Source organism: Nyctibius grandis, chromosome 3 (assembly GCF_013368605.1).
Source record: "Nyctibius grandis isolate bNycGra1 chromosome 3, bNycGra1.pri, whole genome shotgun sequence".
Lineage (NCBI taxonomy): Eukaryota > Metazoa > Chordata > Aves > Nyctibiiformes > Nyctibiidae > Nyctibius > Nyctibius grandis.
The window spans coordinates 64,722,884-64,742,294 of NC_090660.1; the positions used below are offsets into that span (position 1 = coordinate 64,722,884).

Consider the following 19,411-nt stretch of genomic DNA (forward strand, 5'->3'; position numbering starts at 1 on the left):
AGCACTGGTCAGTCCTAACGACCACAGGCAAATCCATGGTTTGGTACATCTCTGAAGATCTACAGCTGACAGGAGGATCAGGGGACCAGACTTAAGGCTTTGCTGCCCTATGTTTTGCAGAGCTCATGTTTCACAGGCTTTAAGTAACTGGAGCTATGGAAACACTCTTTATGCCTTAACTTTGTGCACCAAAAATGGTTTACCTTGGTTAGTGCTTCACTTGATCTGATCACTGAAAACTGCACTGCCCTCAATTAACTAATTCAAGGTAAGAACATGGTTTTTCTGGAAGGATGAAAGGCTTTAGGGTAGGATTAGTGAGGCCCATTAATTTTTGAAATTAAATGCTGCCCTTTTGCTTTCCCATATCTTGGATTCTGCATTTCCACCAAAGACAGAAGTAAACATCTCTACTGCTTAAGACAGCTGGCTGTAGCCTGAGCACAGCCCATGGAAATTTGCCCTTGCAGAGTTAATACAAGTCCTCCCCTGTGAGATAGGGATGGTCTCTGAAGCTAACACTTAATTTTTTACCACTGCCAATTAAAACCCTCTTACATTTTCTGTCATTAATCCACACTCTCGTCAGGACCTTCAGTGCACCATTAGGCCTTATGTTTTCTGGCCACCTCTCCTGGGACCTCCACCTCTGTGCCTCTTCCCAGGAGTCCCATTGAAGCTGAGCTATGCCGTGGGCAAGTGGGGCCAGTGCTGTCCCAGGCTACTCCTGGCTTGCTGCCTGCCCTACCTGCACTGAGCTGGGACCTGCCCACCCCCTCCTGCTTGTGGGTCACCAGGCTGTCAATGGGACCTGCTACTGCCAGCAGCCCTGCCCTGAAGGCTGTGGGATGCTGTGGGGTGCTGTAGGGCTATGCCTGCATCAAAGAGGGCACTGCCCTTGGGTCATGGCCACCCTCAGCTCCCTGATTGCCTTCCCTTACGGAGGAGCCTTGCTCTTGCCGCTCTCCAACAATGCTGGTGATCAAATCTGCTCTAAGTACTGACATGCCATTTGCAGAAATAGTTCCCTTCAGTGCTCTGCTGCCAGTCTTGCTCTTGAACTGCTTCACGCAGGATCATTTACTTCCTTGTTCTCTACTTAGAAAAATTTCGGAATAGCTTCTTCAAAAGTACCATATAAAAGTACTATTGCATCCAATCTAGTCCCATTTTCAATAAATTCTACAGCAAATCTGCTCTGTGAAAATACTAATAATTTCATCTTGCATGCTATTTGCCAAAATAAAGTCTCCATAACATTGCACTGGTTTCTCCACAGTTACAGAATTTTTCCCCCTTTTGATACTTTCTTAAAGGTAAAGCAATGACCTGAAATGTGTGCTCCCAAGACCAGATAGGGACTGTCTTCTATTCTTGCCAATCCCACCACTTGTTCTAGTCAATAAATTGCCTTTCTGAGCCTTTTTTTGCTGAAATGAACAATGCCAAGAAAAGATCACCAAACTAAGGCAGTGGTAACGTAAAATTCAGACTCTGAACTGGATTTTGTATGGGCAGCTTTTCTGACTCCTCTGTTGGCTTTTGCCTTCATATATTGTAGCAGAGGCAACAAGGGAAACTTCTGCTGTGGCACAAGTTTAAGAAGAGATATGGAAATTTGTGAGATCATCTGCTGGGATAATACTGTATGAAGAGAAGACCACCAAACAGAGTGGATCCACTTTTCAAGCTGAATTCTCTCAATATTAACCACATAGCAGGTCACAACATAGTTGACTTGGATTAACTTGTAAGGCTGATTGTAAGGAAGAGCTCCCAACAACACAGGAGACAGGAGATAATAATATAAAAAGTCATTTACGCCAATTAGGATGAACGGGCAGTTTAAGTGAGGGCCTGAAATGACTGCACAGCACTGGAAATTTCATGTCCTGGTGACAAAGCTATTTCAAAGAAGAAGGAAGGAAGAGGGAGGCTATTGCACACCCAGCCTCTGACCTACAGCAGAAGGACTTCACAGAGCACTGCAAGAGATCAGCAGCAAAAGGAAGACTAGGGAAAACACGGGCCCGCTGCTGAATGAGGAGGGTGCCCTGGTGACGAAGGATGCAGAGAAAGCAGAGTTACTGAATGCCTTCTTTGCCACAGTCTTTACTACTAAGGCCAGCCCTCAAGAATCCCAGACCCTGGAAGGAACAAGAGAAAGTCTGGAGAAAGAAAGACTTTCCCTTGGTTGAGGAGGATCAAGTCAGAGATCATTTAGAGAAACTGGACACCCACAAATCTATGGGCCCCAATGGGATGCATCCACGAGTGTTGAGGGAACTGGCAGATGTTATTGCCCAGCCACTCTCTATCATCTTTGAAAGGTCATGGAGAACAGGAGAGGTTCCTGAGGACTGGAGGAAGGCCAATGTCACTCCAGTCTCTAAAAAGGGTAAGAAGGAGGACCCAGGCAACTACAGCCTGGTCAGCCTCACCTCCATCCCTGGAAGGGTGATGGAGCAACTCATTCTGGATGCCATCTCTAAGCATGTGGAGAAGGTCATCAGAAGTAGTCAGCATGGATTCACCAAGGGGAAACCATGCTTGACCAATCTGATAGCCTTTTATGAAGACATGACTGGCTGGATTGATGAGGGGAGAGCAGTGGATGTTATCTACCTTGACTTCAGCAAGGCTTTTGACATTGTCTCCCATAACATCCTCATAGGAAAGCTCAAGAAGTGTGGCTTAGATGAGTGCACATTGAGGTGGATCGAGAACTAGCTGACCAACAGAGCCCAGAGGGTTGTGATCAGCGGTGCTCAGTCTAGTTGGAAGCCTGTGGCTAGTGGTGTTCCCCAGGGGTCAGTACTGGGTCCGGTCCTGTTTAACTTATTCATCAATGACCTGGATGAAGGAACAGAGTGTACACTCAGCAAATTTGCTGATGACACAAAACTGGGAGGGGTGGCCGATACACCAGAATGCTGTGCTGCCATTCAGCGAGATCTGGACAGGCTGGAGAGCTGGGCAGAGAGGAACCTCAGGAAGTTCAACAAAGGCAAGTGTAGAGTCCTGCACCTTGGGAGGAATAACCCCATGCACCACTACACGTTGGGGGCTGATCTGCTGGAGAGCAGCTCTGCAGAGAAGGACCTGGGTGTTCTGGTGGACAACAAGTTCACCATGAGCCAGCAATGTGCCCTTGTGGCCAGGAAGGCCAATGATATCCTGGGGTACATTAGGAAGAGTGCGGCCAACAGGTCAAGGGAGGTTATCCTGCCCCTCTACATGGCCCTGGTGAGGCCATATCAGGAGTCCTGTGTCCAGTTCTGGGCCCCCCAGTTCAAGAAAGATAAGGAATTACTAAAGAGAGTCCAGCGAAGGGCTACAAAGATGATCAGAGGACTGGAGCATCTCTCTTATGAGGAGAGGCTGAGAGAGCTGGGTCTGTTCAGCTTGGAGAAGAGAAGACTGAGAGGGGATCTTATCAACACTTACAAATACCTTAGGGGTGGGTGGCAAGAGGAGGGGGCCACACTCTTCTCAGTGGTGCCCAGTGACAGGACAAGGGGCAATGGGCACAAGCTGAAACATGGGAAGTTCCATCTGAATATGAGGAGGAACTTCTTTACTTTGAGGGTGGCAGAGCACTGGAACAGGCTGCCCAGGGAGGTTGTGGAGTCTCCTTCTCTGGAGATGTTCAAAACCCTCCTGGACGCGACCCTGTGCAACATACTCTAGGTGAACCTGCTTTGGTAGGGGGTTGGACTAGATGATCGCCAGAAGTCCCTTCCAACCCTTAACCATTCTGTGATTCTGTGATTCTGTGATTATGTGATTCTGTGAGATGGAGCACAAGCAGATGTTGATTTTTGCTCTCAGCTCTGTTTATTCCTCCCTATTTAAATTTTTAAAACTCTTAATTTTTTCATCTGTTTTCTATGTTACATGTTTCAGTTAACACTTGCCCAAAACACTGTGAATTGTAAACATAGTGCCCAGCTGCTGTAACACCAATGGGTGGTATGTGTAAGCTACCGCAGGATCTGTTGGTGTCAACATTATTTATATAGCTCTGGTGGCTGAAGCATATAAGTTTTAGAAAATGGGCTGCTAGAAAAAGAATCTGTAATTTAAAGGTGTGTATAAAGGCACACTGTCAAAAGCACTTGCCAGAAACACATGGAAAATACATAGGCCTATTAAGCAGGACATAAATTTAGCAATCGGGAGAGCACTCAGCCAAGCAAGCTATATATACCAGCACTGTGAAACAAGGATTGTATGGCAAGCAGTCATATTTAAGGAGGAAGTCGAATAACTTGCTTGACACAAGTACACAGATGCACATGCACACTCATATTTTGTACGTAAATTGAAAATCTAGATTTAAAGTCCAATGCTTCAGTGATTTGAACAATTATTTTGACTTTTTTCATAATTAAGCAGAAGTAATCACACCAGTATACAGCTTCAGACATTCTGACACTTCTACAGTCTCATCATCCTGCAGTTCTCTCAGTTTTGGCTACATGCTCATTACTTACTTCAACTAATGATCCAATCAGCAAATTAATGTCTGTATCCATTCCAACTCTGCAAGGCCAGGGCCACGTTTTGAGACACATTTAAAGATGTTCAGAGGCCAAATGATGGTCTCCTGTCCTCATGAATATAAAAAAAAGACTACAGCATCAAAGTGAGTGGAATTAACTGCAGTTTGTACCAACTTAACTGTCAAGAAAGGAGCCTATATGGACGGGCAAGAGAATCTGAAAGGGAACCAGATGACTACGTGAAAGGCAACAGAGTCCCTTTGCTAATTTAGGATGGAATAGGAGTACTGTACAGTGTTGGCAAATATGACACAAGGCCAGTGTGAGAGACACGTCCCTCCAGAGAGGTGTATGCTGGGCACAGATTACCCTAGGGTCCCCACAAGGGTACCAAATGTCCATCTCTATGTAACTGAATCTCATTCTGTTATCTAAAACCAGGACCAACTGCCACAGCTGCTAACTTCTGTATTATGTAAATACACTATACATGGAAGCTATATGACTAAATTGAAGGTAAGCATCTAACTTTAAGGCAACTAAGGTTTATTCCCGTAAGTATTAACAATGTAGTCCATAGGATCTCTTGTGTATACATATGTATGTTTTCATTATGAGGGCTGGATAGATTTGTCAAGACAATCAGTGAAATTGTCATACTCACGGTTCCAGCAAAGCACAAATTAAAACATTTTTTCAAGCTGCTTTGAATTTTAGCTATGCTAATAACATCAGAGGAAACCTTCCAATGGCTATTCAATTGAAGTTGACTCTGTCTCTTTACCCTACCTGACCAGTAATGTCTGGAGATAAGGATTAGTACTGTGATTAACGTTCAGGTATAGCACACAGGAAACAAATGACTTCTCCAGCTTTCCTACAGATTATTTGGCTTTGGGAAAGTCAATGAATTATGTCATGCCTGTATGAACTAATCAATAGACAGTGATGGAATATGCTTGCCTCACGGGACCGATCCAATGTTAAGCTGATTGATTTTTATTGATGTTTTCAGAATCCCAAATATGATATGTAAATCCAAAGAATTAAGATATAGAAACCTCTGGCAATTAACATATTGGTGAAGGTGTAAATATCTCATTCATGTTATATGAAGTTATTATGCACAGAATTATCAGAAACAGTATATCCTAAAACTTAAATTAACTGTATGAATTATAGATGTTAAATGACAAATGTAAAAAGTAACACTGCAGCATCATATACAGTTAAAGGACATAACTCTTGACTAGGAAAAGATAATAAAAGGTGGAGCAAAAGTTTTGAAGGTCCTGCCATCACTCACACTGCCTACCTTACATGGGCAGAACAGTTCAAGTAGAGATAACTGAGTGTCTCACAGTTCAACAGTAGATTCACAGAGCCTAAATTAATTTTTTTAATTTGTTATTTGGCATATATAGCCCTAGACATAAGTTCTTGGTACTGTAAACATCATTATAAAATGAGCATTAAATAGGAAAAAAAAAATCAAAATCTAAGCATAGAAACAGAGAAAGAGAGTAAAAGCAAAGCAACATACTTCCTGCCAATTTCCTATTAAAAAAAAAAGGAAACTAAGGAACATAAAAAGTGATCTCAACTGAGTTTAGAGATAGTCTTAAAAACTACCTACCTTTTATACTAATAAGAATGATCTTGAATTGGCATAACAAGTGCAGTAAAAATAAATATCCTGTCCTGGGTTTTATACCCCAAATCAGATGTATGCAGGGGGAAGTACTAAAAGCTATGAAATACAGACATCTAGGCCAGGTTTTTCAAAAGCTTCTGCCAGGGAACTGGGAGTGTGAGAGGCTAAAAGCCTTTTTGGCTCTTTAAGCATTCAAGACACTTCTCCAGATTCATATATGTTAAGCTCAGAAGAGAATGCCTGCACTGTACAACGTCACCTGGTAACTCTTGAACAGGAGGGAACAGTTGTCACCATTTTCCTACATAACACAATAATGCCAAATAACTTGCAGTTTAATTAGAACAAATATTTATAAAAAGAACAGCTACCTTATATAGAAACTTTTGTGTAATAATTAACTACTTTCATATGAATGGTTGGTTATGATCATTGTAAAAATGTTTTCTCTCAATTCCAAGCTAACTTAAAAAAAATTAAGCTTCATTTGCTGAGTCTTTTCATAACTTTGTCTTCTAAAATAAAAGACAGTCTATTAATTGGAAAGAACCAGTAAGATCTATGATGAAGTTGCCACTGCTTTATCTTTAGCAAGGTAACTCCCTCTTTGTGTAGCAAGTTTTTCAGCTCGTCAGTGTTTTGTCATTTACTCAAATCCACTATGGCTTCCAATATGTTTTCTCAATATTACATAAACGTGTATATTGTGTGTTTCCTGAAGGCAGGGTGGACACTTAATTGCATGATTATGTATAGAGGTGGATTTAAAAAAGCATCTAATGAACCACACAGAAGCATCAAGCTTGTAAGACAGTCATCTTTAAGGTGCAATTGGGACAAGATGCATATTCCAAAGATGCTTGTATCTCATTCCTCCATCTCTCCATCTCCCGGCTGAGCCAAGAGGGTATGAGGTGGCACACATGCCCCAGACTCATCTGACTTCTTTTCCATTAAACGCAGCTATTCCCTCTAAGCAACACACTGGGGGAAACAGGAATTTTTAAAACCTTTATTTTAGTCATTTAACACAGTTTTTGATACAGGTCCAGTCCCACGGGGTTCTATCTGCAAAAGATTTTTTAAGAGCATATGACTGACCATACAAGTGAGACAAAGATATATGTATTCAGAGGGGGTCCAAAAAAAACATATATCACTGTTTCAGTACAAAAGGCCCAAAGAATATCCATGAGTCTTTTTGAGAGCTGATATAGAGCTCACAGTACAATGTTGAGGAGGACAGGCCATATCAGGGCCATTCATGGTAACCCCTAAGGAAATCAACTCACCTTTCACTGTTTTTCATGCAGATTCTTTTATCCATCCTGAGATCACACAGCCCAAGGGCTCAATGGCAGAAGGTACAGGGCAGAAATTCTGAATAGTTCTGCAAGGGAACTTCCTGATGGAGTCAGACAATTCCCAAATGCCATGGGAAACACAAGAGGAGGAAACACATTACTTCATGACCTCTACGCAAATATAAAAAGGAGTCAGAAGCAACATACAAGATATCATCACGATTTTAATTAAAACGCACATGAAAGACAATCACACACTCTTGTCTACTGGAGCACCTGTATACAAAGGTTGGGTGTGTGTCATTGCAGGTGCCTCAACAACAAGAGATAGGAGCTGTTCATATGCTCCTGATTCATCTGTATGATTCCATCAACTTCGGGTCATGGCCACTGGTTATGACTGTTCTCATCAGAGAAGGGTAAAAATATAAATAAATAAATAAATAAATAAATAAATTAAATAAAATAAATAAATAAAAAGTGAGTGTGTATGTATGTATATGAAGAGAACAGCATGTATCATTACCCATCAGATCCGGGGAGTAGCTCATGGCATATTCATGATGAGAAGAGTTAAGAAAACACAGACTGAATAGGTGTGAAGGAACATTGAGTATGACAGGCTGTGACCAAAAGAAGTGGATAAGAAGAAACCCCTATATGAGAAATACTCAGCTGCACCACGCCAAGATCCAAGCAACAGCTGCGGTATTTCATAGAAACACTAGGAGCTCCAAGAAGCAGCAGCTTAGTAAAAACTCTATAGATGCCTATGGAATTCATCCAGTATTAAATTGTTTCATGATATGCCACACTTGCATGGGTGAAATGAAAACTCACACCAGTTACAGACCCCTACCTTTGGCTGCATATTTTCATACTTGCTCGTGTTTTCATACTTTTTCATCAGTGCCCAGTGAAAAGTAAATGTTGACTGCTTACACAGTTCTCAAATACCAGTTTCCAGGATCTTTCGCTGATTGCGCAAGAATACTGTTCCATAATATTTGTAACAGTCAGTGGCTTATTTGTTACTACATGTTTAGCAAAATTATTTCATCGATGTCTTTTGACTGTGTTTAATAAACATAGCACATATTTCCCAGCTTTGAATGCTTATGTACATCACCATCCCCTCCCTGCCTCAATAACTAATGTAGATGCTGCTTTTTTAATTGTTTTTTTTTTTGAAGTATTCAAAATCAGTCACTGTTAGAGGCGAAATATAAGGCTGGATGTTTTGATGAAACATATGTCAGACAAAATCTCAAGCAGACTGATAGGGATTATTGGAAGTTGTTCTTTTTTACTCCCTTTTCTGCACGAAATAAGATACTGCTAGAGACCATTTGGGAAATCCACCTAGCAAATCCCTTGTTGTTGCAGGGATCTAGGACATCAACGATGATTCCAGTACCTCACCTTTTTCCTGTGGCATATTACAGCTGCACCATTGTTGCTTCCTATAAAGCTGAAGGTTATTAATCAGAACTTCATAGATATTGCGACATTTAGTGAGCTGAACTGTTGCAGATCCTCTTGGAGCAAATGTCTATTACCTAGGCTGCCATTTCCAGAAGACTGGACTCAGTAATTCAGGTGATTCCTTACAGTCCTCTTTTCTGATAATTGGTATTATTATCTACATCTACTATTTTGTTCCTAAAATCAAAATTTCAGCTAGATCTTCCTGGGAGTCTTTGGAAGCCAATGGAGGAGAACAGAGTAGAATTAACAGAAAAAGCTGAAGCAGGAAAAGGAGGGTTAAAACACTAGCAACAAAAAGAAAGATGAAAGAGAACAAAATAGTTACATAATTTTAAAGTTGAATTCTACTTCTCCTTCCTTCCTCTATTAAAAAATTGACCTATTCACTTCTCTCACATCACCTTGCAAATCCAGTTACATGAATAAGTAAGTATCTGAAAAAAGCATTGTGTTCTTGTGTACCTAATTATTCCCAAGAATTGCTATAGAGGGAAAATGGAGAGCACAGAAAAGCACAGTTTGAAGGTGTGTCAAGTCTTCAGCAAGACATTTGACTATTGACATTCATTCAACAAAAAACAATATTAGAAAGGGAGATATCTGTAAGACAACTAATAAAAATTATGTTTATTTTAACGCCTCAGGAATATGTTGTTATAAAAGTCATTGAATGAAAAAAACATCTTTGACTTCTTTCCTCTTTTTCTTCAGCAGCTGGTATACAGAACAGAATCCAATATCAAAAGAAAAAAATAGGGGTAACATTTCAGGTTTATCAAATTCTTGAATAACAGTATAGTTTTGGAGGAGTGTAACATGTGTAGAAAGCAGCCAGGTATCAAGCCATTCATCACAGATTAGTTCTGAGGATCAGGTCTTCAACCTCTGCATCTGAAAAATAAAAAAATGACAGTTCATTAGCTGTAAATAATATTAAGGCTAAATACAATTTCAGGAGGTAGCAATTATTGCTGCCCCATTGTACCTTGCTCAATTTACCATCAAATAGTATTTAGTCTTCCAAGAGCAAGATTTGCTCTCAGCCTTTTTCTAGTTGGTAGAGGAGCTGCATATGTGACAATAGAAGGAGAAGAAAAAGCTGCAGTGAACCATTTGACCTGGTAGGACTTCAACACAAATTCAATTTCCTTCCTAAGAAAAACAAAACAAAACACAAAAGCAAGAGTTAGGGATTGAAGATATTAACTGTACACAAGGCCCAGCCTTTAAGGTATCTGTCAGGAACAAACCCTTGTTGAAGTCAACAGGAATTTGCCTGAAAGGTACAGACTTGGGTTCCCAGCCTGTTGAGTTATAAAAAGTTCTTGGCTGTAAACAGGGAGGGAAGTAGTAATTTCATACACCTTACCTCAATGATTGCAGATGCACTTGAAAGCTTTCTCTCCTGTCTGAACAGATGTCCAGCCACTAAAACCCAGTTGAACAAAGTCCTGCATCCCCTCTGGGTATAACTGCTTCTGTTTCAGTATGAGGTACCAATGACTCCAAAGGCAAGTGTGAATGAGGATAGACAGCTGGATCTGTGAGTAATACACATGCAATCTGGAATCAACAGCACCACTGTCTGATATTTGACCGATGTGCACTTGTTCCTTTAAAAAAAACTCCTGAGAAAATTTATAAAAGGTCACGTTAAAAGTTATTCTCTTCCATGCCAGTTTTACATTAGCTGGGATTTCATACGCATACGGAGCCAGATTGTATTCTCCATTACAGATATATAAATCTGTAGTAGCATCATCAACTTCACTTTAATTGTTCTGGATTTACATCATTGTAATGAATGCCCTGCAGGAAACTAATTTCATTTTCAAGAGCTTTCACTGAACATGAAAACCTGCTACTAAATGTACTTCCAATGGGAGGAATTAGACATAGAACTGATGTCATCATAGACAAAGGACTTTGATGAATGTGACTGTTAGAGAACACTAGAGCATTCATATTTTCTGACAAACACAGCACCGATTTTTTCATGCACCTGTAGTTGTCTCTCTTCGTTAACAATGTTCTATTTAGCCATTTATTATGGGTAACCCCCAAAATCAGAAGATTCAAGTCTGGAAAAAATAGTGCTTTATAAAGGCAACTTCTTTTTCAAGAAAAAGGCTCATTAAACCATTAAACTAACATCAATTTTTTGGTACCAAAAAGCTTTTCAGTGGCCTATAACAATTCCCCTATCAAAGAGCAGCAAAAAAGAAGACAGACCTTTTTTCCTTCATAGAACTATACTGCTTTCTCCAAACAACCAATAAATTGACTTTTGGAGACAGAAAATTGTGATTTTCTCAGCTTTCCCATCTTCTAAAAGTAGGAGAAAGTAAAGCCAAGGTGTTTGATAAAATGGTAAAGTAAAATATAAAGGACACATTCTTTATAATGAGACCAACCTATAAAACCCCTATGTATGAAGCAGGAATTACCAGGGAAAGAGAAAACAGGCTAGTTTGTCTACTCTTGTGTAGGTGAGTGGATAGGAAAAAATGAGGAGATCACAAAACTCCTTGCATACACTTTTTGTTCTCCTTTCATTAGTGTTCTCCATGCATAGGAGAAGAGAAGGGGCCTATCTCCTTCCATTGTAGTGTATCTGTCTCCCAAGGATACAGATACCCAAGTACAGCAGAGAAAGAAAAAGATGCATGCTTCAACAGAACATTTGAGCCTGCCTTCACACACCAAAGATGTGAGATACAAGCCAAAAGATGATGTAGCCTTGTATCACCTACACATGATGGCAGCAGGGGTGGACTTCACCCTCAGATCACTTCTTTTATCATTTTTACTTTTGAATCTCAGTACAAACTATTTCCAAGGATTTAGTAAAAAGCAGCAATGATGGAATCCATCAGATAACAATTAAGGCATAGCTGGAAGAAGTCACCGTCCTCTCCTTCATGCTGTGGTTGGAATGGTGGAAGCAGGCTGGACCCTTGTGGAGGTGCAGGCTCAGTCTGTGCTGATGTCTTGCTGTTCCACAGAGCACGTATCATGCTGGCTTTGCATTCTGTCCCACTCTTATGTTGTTGTTTGCTCAAAATCTAGTATGCCACTAAATATTGTAACACGTCCTGCCTATACCTTTCACCAGTCTTTGCTTCCATCCTCATAGGTTAGTCATTACAGCAGCAAACAGAATTTCATGCTAAACCTCTTCCTAGTCTTAACAATTAAGCCATAAAATAAGGCTGTCAAACACCTGGACTGCAGACTCTTAAGATATTTGCATTAACAGAACAGCAGTCAGTAAAATATGGCATTGCTTTACACTTTCTTTCTGACTACAGAAATGAAATAAAATATAACAATTAAACAAAAAAAAAAATCCAGTTTCTTCTTGTGCCATATCTACATAGTACGATCCAACTTCAAGCAAGAGAGGTGAGCAAGAAATTCTGTGGAGAGGATGAGTTGGAGTCAAAAACTCCTTTCTGAAAGGCTTAAACTAACACCTAATCCACATTCATTATCTGTAACTTGGGCATTTGTCAGCATAAGCTAGAAGGGCAAAAGGATATTTTCTTTGTACCAAAACAGACAACCTGCAGAGTTTAAGGGTATCCTCAAAAGAAGTGGAGACACCTCTATCTTACCCCTTCCAGCTTTCCTTCCTGCTTAGGGCTGAGGTAACCAAATCATATAAGGACCATATGACAATGCTCCAATTCAGCTGAAACCTATCTATGCCACTTGAATATAAATAATGAATGATGATAAAAGAAAAAAAGAAATGAGAAATATTTTAGTTATGAAGTAAAAAGAAAAGAACAAAAAAGAAGAAAAAGTAAATAATGTCTCCAGCACTGTTCTTCAACATGCCAGATTTCCACTGTTTGCATTTTACCTCTCTCTTCAAGTAGATGCACACCTGTTTCACATTTCATTAGAAAACTTTTTAATAAATTCCTTCCTAAGTGACTCAATAAGCTACTCTTGGTCTATATGAAAGCCCACTGTAACTCCTGAGGACTCCACTTGCTTTGGAAAAAGCTATATGCTCCCTTATATTCCCCAAGCAAACCTGCAAACAAAAATACAGGCAGAGGGGAACTAGACAGACAGTGACTTCACATGCCTCAGAGACACAATGTCAGATGTGATGATGTTCACTGGATATTAGGAATGACCTTTCATATTTTACTAAGATACAATCATATCTTGAAAAAGGAGAGAGAGTGAGAAAGAAACACATAGAAACTCTACCTTACTCCTAAGAGATGGTGTCTATCTGTGGCTAAATTCGTGTGCACTTTTGGAAACAAGCTGGATTCATGAGGCACCATCAGGTTACAACAAGCTTATCTATATATTTGTTTATTCAGATCATGCTGCGTGGATGTTTGTGCCCAGCTTCCTTCAGTAATGATGAGCTCCAGCAAAGCAGATGTTACAAGGTTCTACAGCTGGACTAACCACCGAAGATTACTAAAGTTTTAACTAGAGCAGCACGCAGGAACTTCAAATGACTCCACCCAAGATCTTACATATGCTCTGGCTTTCATATCCCATGCAAGTCTTCAAATACCTTCTTAGAGAGAGACCTGTCTTAAAAGCGGACAGCCTACCAGGCTGACCTGCCGTAGTGTAAATGCATCCATTACACCACCAGTTTGAAGTTGCAGTAGTTGGGAGCAAACAGCCCCTGGCACTGGCCCATGACAATAACACCGTTCTTTATATCAGGCTGAAGAAAAAAGCTTGAGAAACACTTCAAAAGCCCAGCATAAAAGGAGTGACAGAAAGTAAGATTAGAAACTACATGAAAGCCCTGCCTTGTTGTGAACTGCTGTAACTATAATGACATGCATATTAGAATACAGTATTATAATTAAAGATCACTGTACACATCAATCATTATTTACTGTTCTCTCCTTTAAAACTGCTTTTCTTATCAGACTTTGAGAAAAATTACTTATCTTGTGCACTTCTCCATGCAGCCAGTTACACACTCGAGCTAAACATAATGCATATTAACTTAGCCTACCATACATCCAGAGGGCCTGTTGTCCAATTTTTCTATGACAAATTTTGTCTAGTAGAAAGAAAGAAGACATTAACCAACCACCTGCAATTTGTAGGTATCTGGACAAAACGGACACATGGTGTGTGTCCTTGTTACTTCACTTCAATGCATCTCCTAGGCATTCATGATCAGTAGCACATGTTTCTATCTGGGAAATCTCAAAGAGAAGTTTTGCATATTAGGAATGTCCTTTGCAATACAGACATAATGAATACATGTCACAATGTATGTATGGCTGCCTAGCTCAAAAACCTGTTTTCCGATACTGTATCACAATAACCTTGTTATACAAATGCAGAAGAAACAAAATCATTTGAAAGGAGTGGGCTTGCTATATTTCATTACATAAATGATGTGGAAGAGATAAAGCTATATAATGAGTTTCCAAAATAAAATATATGGTCTAGGAAAAAGCAATAACACAAGAATCAGAAAGCAAAAATCTCAGTGCTACAGAGACTTCATCATGATCATACAGAACTCCAGCAGTCTCACATGTAAGTATATAATGATCTAAAATAAATTATATGTGCACTTAACAATTTGAATTCATAGAACTGCATTTGCAGAACATTTATTGATGAGTACTTTATAAGTCTTTTGCAGCGCAAAGACCCAGCCCTGTTAAGGTAAATTTATGTATATATTTTTGCAGACATACAAAATTTCACTGACTTCAGTTTAGCCCTAAATGGCTGTAGAAAGTTCTACTGCCGTGAACATCTGAGTCTTACTGCAGAATCAGTTCCCTAACATCAGTGTAATAAAAGCATATATAGAAAGTATATATATACAAATATATACATACATACTTACATATATATATTCAAGACTATGAAGACCCATTTCGTCCTTGCATAACATTTTTTCAGTGAATGGTAAAACAGTTTGGACCAGATTTTAAGGTTATGTACAATTTGGCAACTCCCTCCACTGCACTTAGCATGTGGTCTTCTTACACAAAGAAGAGGTTACCACAGATATTCACTGCCTGAAACTGAGGAGTCAAAGAGTAAAGTTACACTGTCCACTGAAACGTGATTCTTTTTTAAAGAGTGTTATCAATATCGGTTTTAAAAGTCATATTCTGAAGTGACTGAACAGAGTATTCTTTAAATAATATACCCTTGTGGTTTGAAAAGTTGAATTATAATTTGTTCACAGGTTTATCTAATCTCCAGTTATTCATCAGAGCCTTTTCAGACAAGAAAACTTGATTTATTATTCCCCAAAAACTACATTTCTTACAAATCACTAATGACTTCCTCTGTGTACATTAGAGAGGCCTGATTTCAGGAACATGTTAAGTATCCGTTTTGATATCCAAGACTCTTTCACAGAATGAGGCCACTATCTAGCAACCTTTCCATATAGCACAAGCATACAATTGCTTCAAATAGGCACTGACGAGATGAATATTCTAAAAATTAAACTTCCACATAGAAGTAACCATTTTCAAAAGACATTTACCTGTTAGCTGTCAAATTTACAAACACAATATGATGGAAAACTACCATTTTTATCCCACCTGCTTCTTCTTATCATATTTCTGCAGCATGTACAAAACTATCAATCAGAACTGTATCATCAAATGATGGAGCCCACCACTACACATGCGAAGGAAGTATCATTCTTGTAAACAACGTTGTACAGGCAAATAGCTACCATACAGTTTAACAAAACTGCTTGTTTCCAGAAAAAATAAACTCCCTTTAAAAATCTGTGATTTGGTGGTGAAGGTATGATGCATTGATAATTTTCAACCAGAAAAAAAGTAATCTTTTGGCTTTTTGTGGCTAGATTCTGCTCTGATGTGTTATCTTTAAACCTAGCAACAGGACGGAATGGATGCAAGTTGACCAGAGAAACTGTGCCTTCAAATTTAATAAAACAGATATGTTGCAGTATCCAAAAAGGAGACTCAGACAGAGCAGGTAGGGAACATGTCAGCCAACGGATCTTCCCAACCTTTGCCTGTGGGTTTCACAGAGTCCTGGCCATTTTAAGCAAGAGACACCTTCTGTAGGCTGAATGGGCCATTGTAGAAGCTGGAGGAAGCATAATGTATTACTTCCTGCAATGCTAGCCCAGTAATTAAAATATATTTCCCTTCATTTAGAAACCAGATATTTTATTCACTAACTTCTCACATAACTTCTCTCAATTATTTGCCACATAAAGATACTGTAAGAATACTACATTATAAGAAGTGGCATATCAATTTGACATTTAGAGAACAATGCAGATGATTTTTCTCACGAAAACATGATTAGAGGTTACGCTAAATACATTTGCTTACCCATCACTACAAATGATGCCATTATTCAGGTCTAATCATGTCTGATAACTGTATAACTGTGAATGACTGGAGGTTAGAAGTTGTGAGAGCACCAGGAGAATTCCTAGATCACTTCAAAAAACAACCCACATACTTGGTGTATTCTGGGTAAAAAGGATATGTAAGATGTGGCTCCTAGTAAACTGTAGTTCTCTGTTAACCTTATTTGTTCTTTATTTTGTTTCCATTTTGGCAGAGAATCAGAGTTCTGGCTAGTTCCTTCTGACACCCTTGCCCAAGTGCATCCAGTGAGTACTGCACACAACTAGGAGTTTGATCTTCTGCATTGTTCAAAATTAATCAGCTCAGTAATGGCCAGAACACTCTTCTGGAGGGGCCCAGGAACCTGAATCCCCAGGGGAAGGCAAGAGAACCTCCTTGATCAGGTCTACGGCTTGTAAAACATTCTGTGACTCTTCAGCATGCAAGATACCACTTAAGGTAAAACAGTAGTAATGATTTATATGAGTGTGTATGTATGCATATGAAACGCTGAGTGCTGTACAGTCCCATTCTATTCTAATACATTGATGGGTTTTGTTCCTTCTAAAAATATTCTATAACTTTTTTAAAATTTAGAAAGCAAGAGTACAATTCATCCGTAAAATATGAAATTTGCCACAAAAACATTCTTTTACTCTACACTCAGCTTACAAATCTCTGACAAATTTTTGTTTATCCCAGGAGTGTGCTCTTCCTGAAGTCTTCACTCCATATTTAATAATCTTTAATGCATACCTAATAAATCATATACTTAAATGAACCGTAAACATCAACATGAGTTTCACTAGGACAAAAAGTGTAGACAAATCTGCATATTGTTGGCAGTCTAGAGTGGGTAGGATGACAGTGAGTGATGAAAGAATATAATGATGTGGGGGATGATTCAGGCATCTTAAAATTTGTAGAATAACAAAGAATGAGATGGCTTTGATTGTCATCTCAATTCATTACAAACAGATTTTTAACACTTTTTGATACATTTGTATCTGAGTTGGAAATGTAACATCACTCTGTGTTCTTGTCTTAGCTATAAATGAGTTCCACATTAAGACTCCTCCCTTTCTTCACCAAGCTTATTTGTGTATTTGCAAGAGTAATGGCAGAAGCAGAAATGTACCTCAGGCAAAAGAGCCTGTGTGTCCATCAGTATTTGGGTGACTGGCTTATAAAAGGTTCATTGGAACAATGTGCCCTGAAGCAAATTAAGATACCATTCATATTAGCCAATTTGGGACTCTCTGTGCAACAGTCAAAGTACTGAGCAAATCCAGCACTGGAGTGTATACACACTCTCAGACTAGAGCTATTCAGAACATTTTCAATAAAATGAAAATCTGTGGAAACAAATATATGCCGTACAGATAAACAGGTTTTCGTAAAGATTTTATGGAGAAGGTTGTGGGGTACACAAATTGCTAAACTGGAAAGGCCAAGAAAGACTAACAATTTCCCATTTGGTCTCCCTTTCTTCTACCCATCAAAACCAAACACTTGGGTTAAAAAAACATTGCAAGTTTTTATTTTTACTCCACAAGTAATGTAGACAGGAGTTAAAACTTCAGCATAAATAAATGTTGTTCTCTAGACATCAGTCTTGTACAATCCATTTCTGGATATACCTAGAAAAAGTGATTTTCCATATCACTCCTATTTCAATGCCCTGCAAGAAATGTGGCCATCCAAAGTACATGAATGTTGTCAGGTTATTTTGTAGTGGGCTACTGAAAGCTAGTGACTAGCATTAATAGTATTTGGATCCAGCACTAACATCCTATTATTGTTGCTGTAGAAGTGGTAATCCAGTTGGGAGCTATGAGATAAAAACCAGGAACTCGTCACCAACAAGATCAATGGATAAATTCTATGATACAGGCCATTTTTTCACCCTCCCTACAGTATGCCCTCATGACAAACACCTTCCTAGAAAGCTAGCTACCTAATCTATAGGATCTGTCTTTTATCTACAACATAACCACCCTCACTTCTCCTTACCCACATAATGGAAACTACAGAGAAAAGCCCTCAGGGGATTACAGCTTCTTAAAGCAAATTTGTCAGTTTTAATTCAGGTTAGGTGCCTGCATAACACAAACAACCAGGAAGGAACCAAATCAGTTCCTTTCAGATGTTGATAATTCACATGTAGTAATTTGCTTGGGCAAAGACACTTACCCTTCATACGGATTCATTCTACAGATACGTAATACATGTAATGAGATGGTCATCTATAAATATACGTAGATACGTGTATCTCAGTATATATACATATATATATGTATCACATTATATACATATTATAATATATATTTTTTTCAAATGGATAACGTTCTCAATAAACGGACGGATAAAATTCATGCTTGATGGAGAACTGCACTGGTTTTTGTCAGTGTGTCAGCACAATATGTATGCCTATATACATGTATTCACCCATGTACATCCACATACACTTAATGTACGTATGCATCACATAGGTGTAACAGAGCATACAAATCTATGTATAGCATTTGAGTAATGATATGACAAACATTAGACACATTGCATTAAGTGCTTAGCTGGGAATAACCTTTGGTTTGGCCTCACAAATCTTTTCCTTTTCTAATCTACACACTTCATATCTGGAGCATGTGGAAGCATCTTACCTTGCTTCCATTTTCTCTTGCCTCCCGTTCCATCTTGAGATCAGAAATTAGGAGAGTCTTGTATTTGTTCTTTCCATTACTGCTGTGATCATCTAGTCTGTATTCTGAAGTCAGCTGAGCAGAGAGGGGACTGTCACTCAGGTTCAGAGGCTGCTCATCCTGCTCCAGATTTGTTTTGTCATTACTGTTGGTTTCTGCCATCTCCCTGCAGTGTGTTCCCCCTGAAGCATTGGAATTGTGTCCCACGGTCTCATTGCCATTAAAACTTTCTGCGGCTGAATCATCTATTAAAAAATATATATTTTCAGTCACATGCCACATCATCATCTCTGTCCAGTTCAAACATAATTTATACCTTCACAATGTTTTTCAAAATAGAATGAAAATGGTTTATGTTACTAGCACCGGTACATTTCTGCAAAATGTGCACACA

The 19,411-nt window shown here is 39.2% G+C and overlaps 1 protein-coding gene across 4 annotated transcripts in view; it reads right to left on the reverse strand.

Moving 5' to 3' along the window:
• Positions 1 to 19,411, reverse strand: part of NOL4 (nucleolar protein 4) — a 203,645-nt gene that overhangs the window by 64,883 nt on the left and 119,351 nt on the right. For all 4 annotated transcript variants that reach the window (XM_068396614.1, XM_068396613.1, XM_068396611.1 and 1 more), the window contains exon 6: positions 18,979 to 19,262. In XM_068396614.1, coding sequence (XP_068252715.1) covers positions 18,979 to 19,262 — 284 coding nt within the window. The remainder of the gene's footprint in view (positions 1 to 18,978; positions 19,263 to 19,411) is intronic.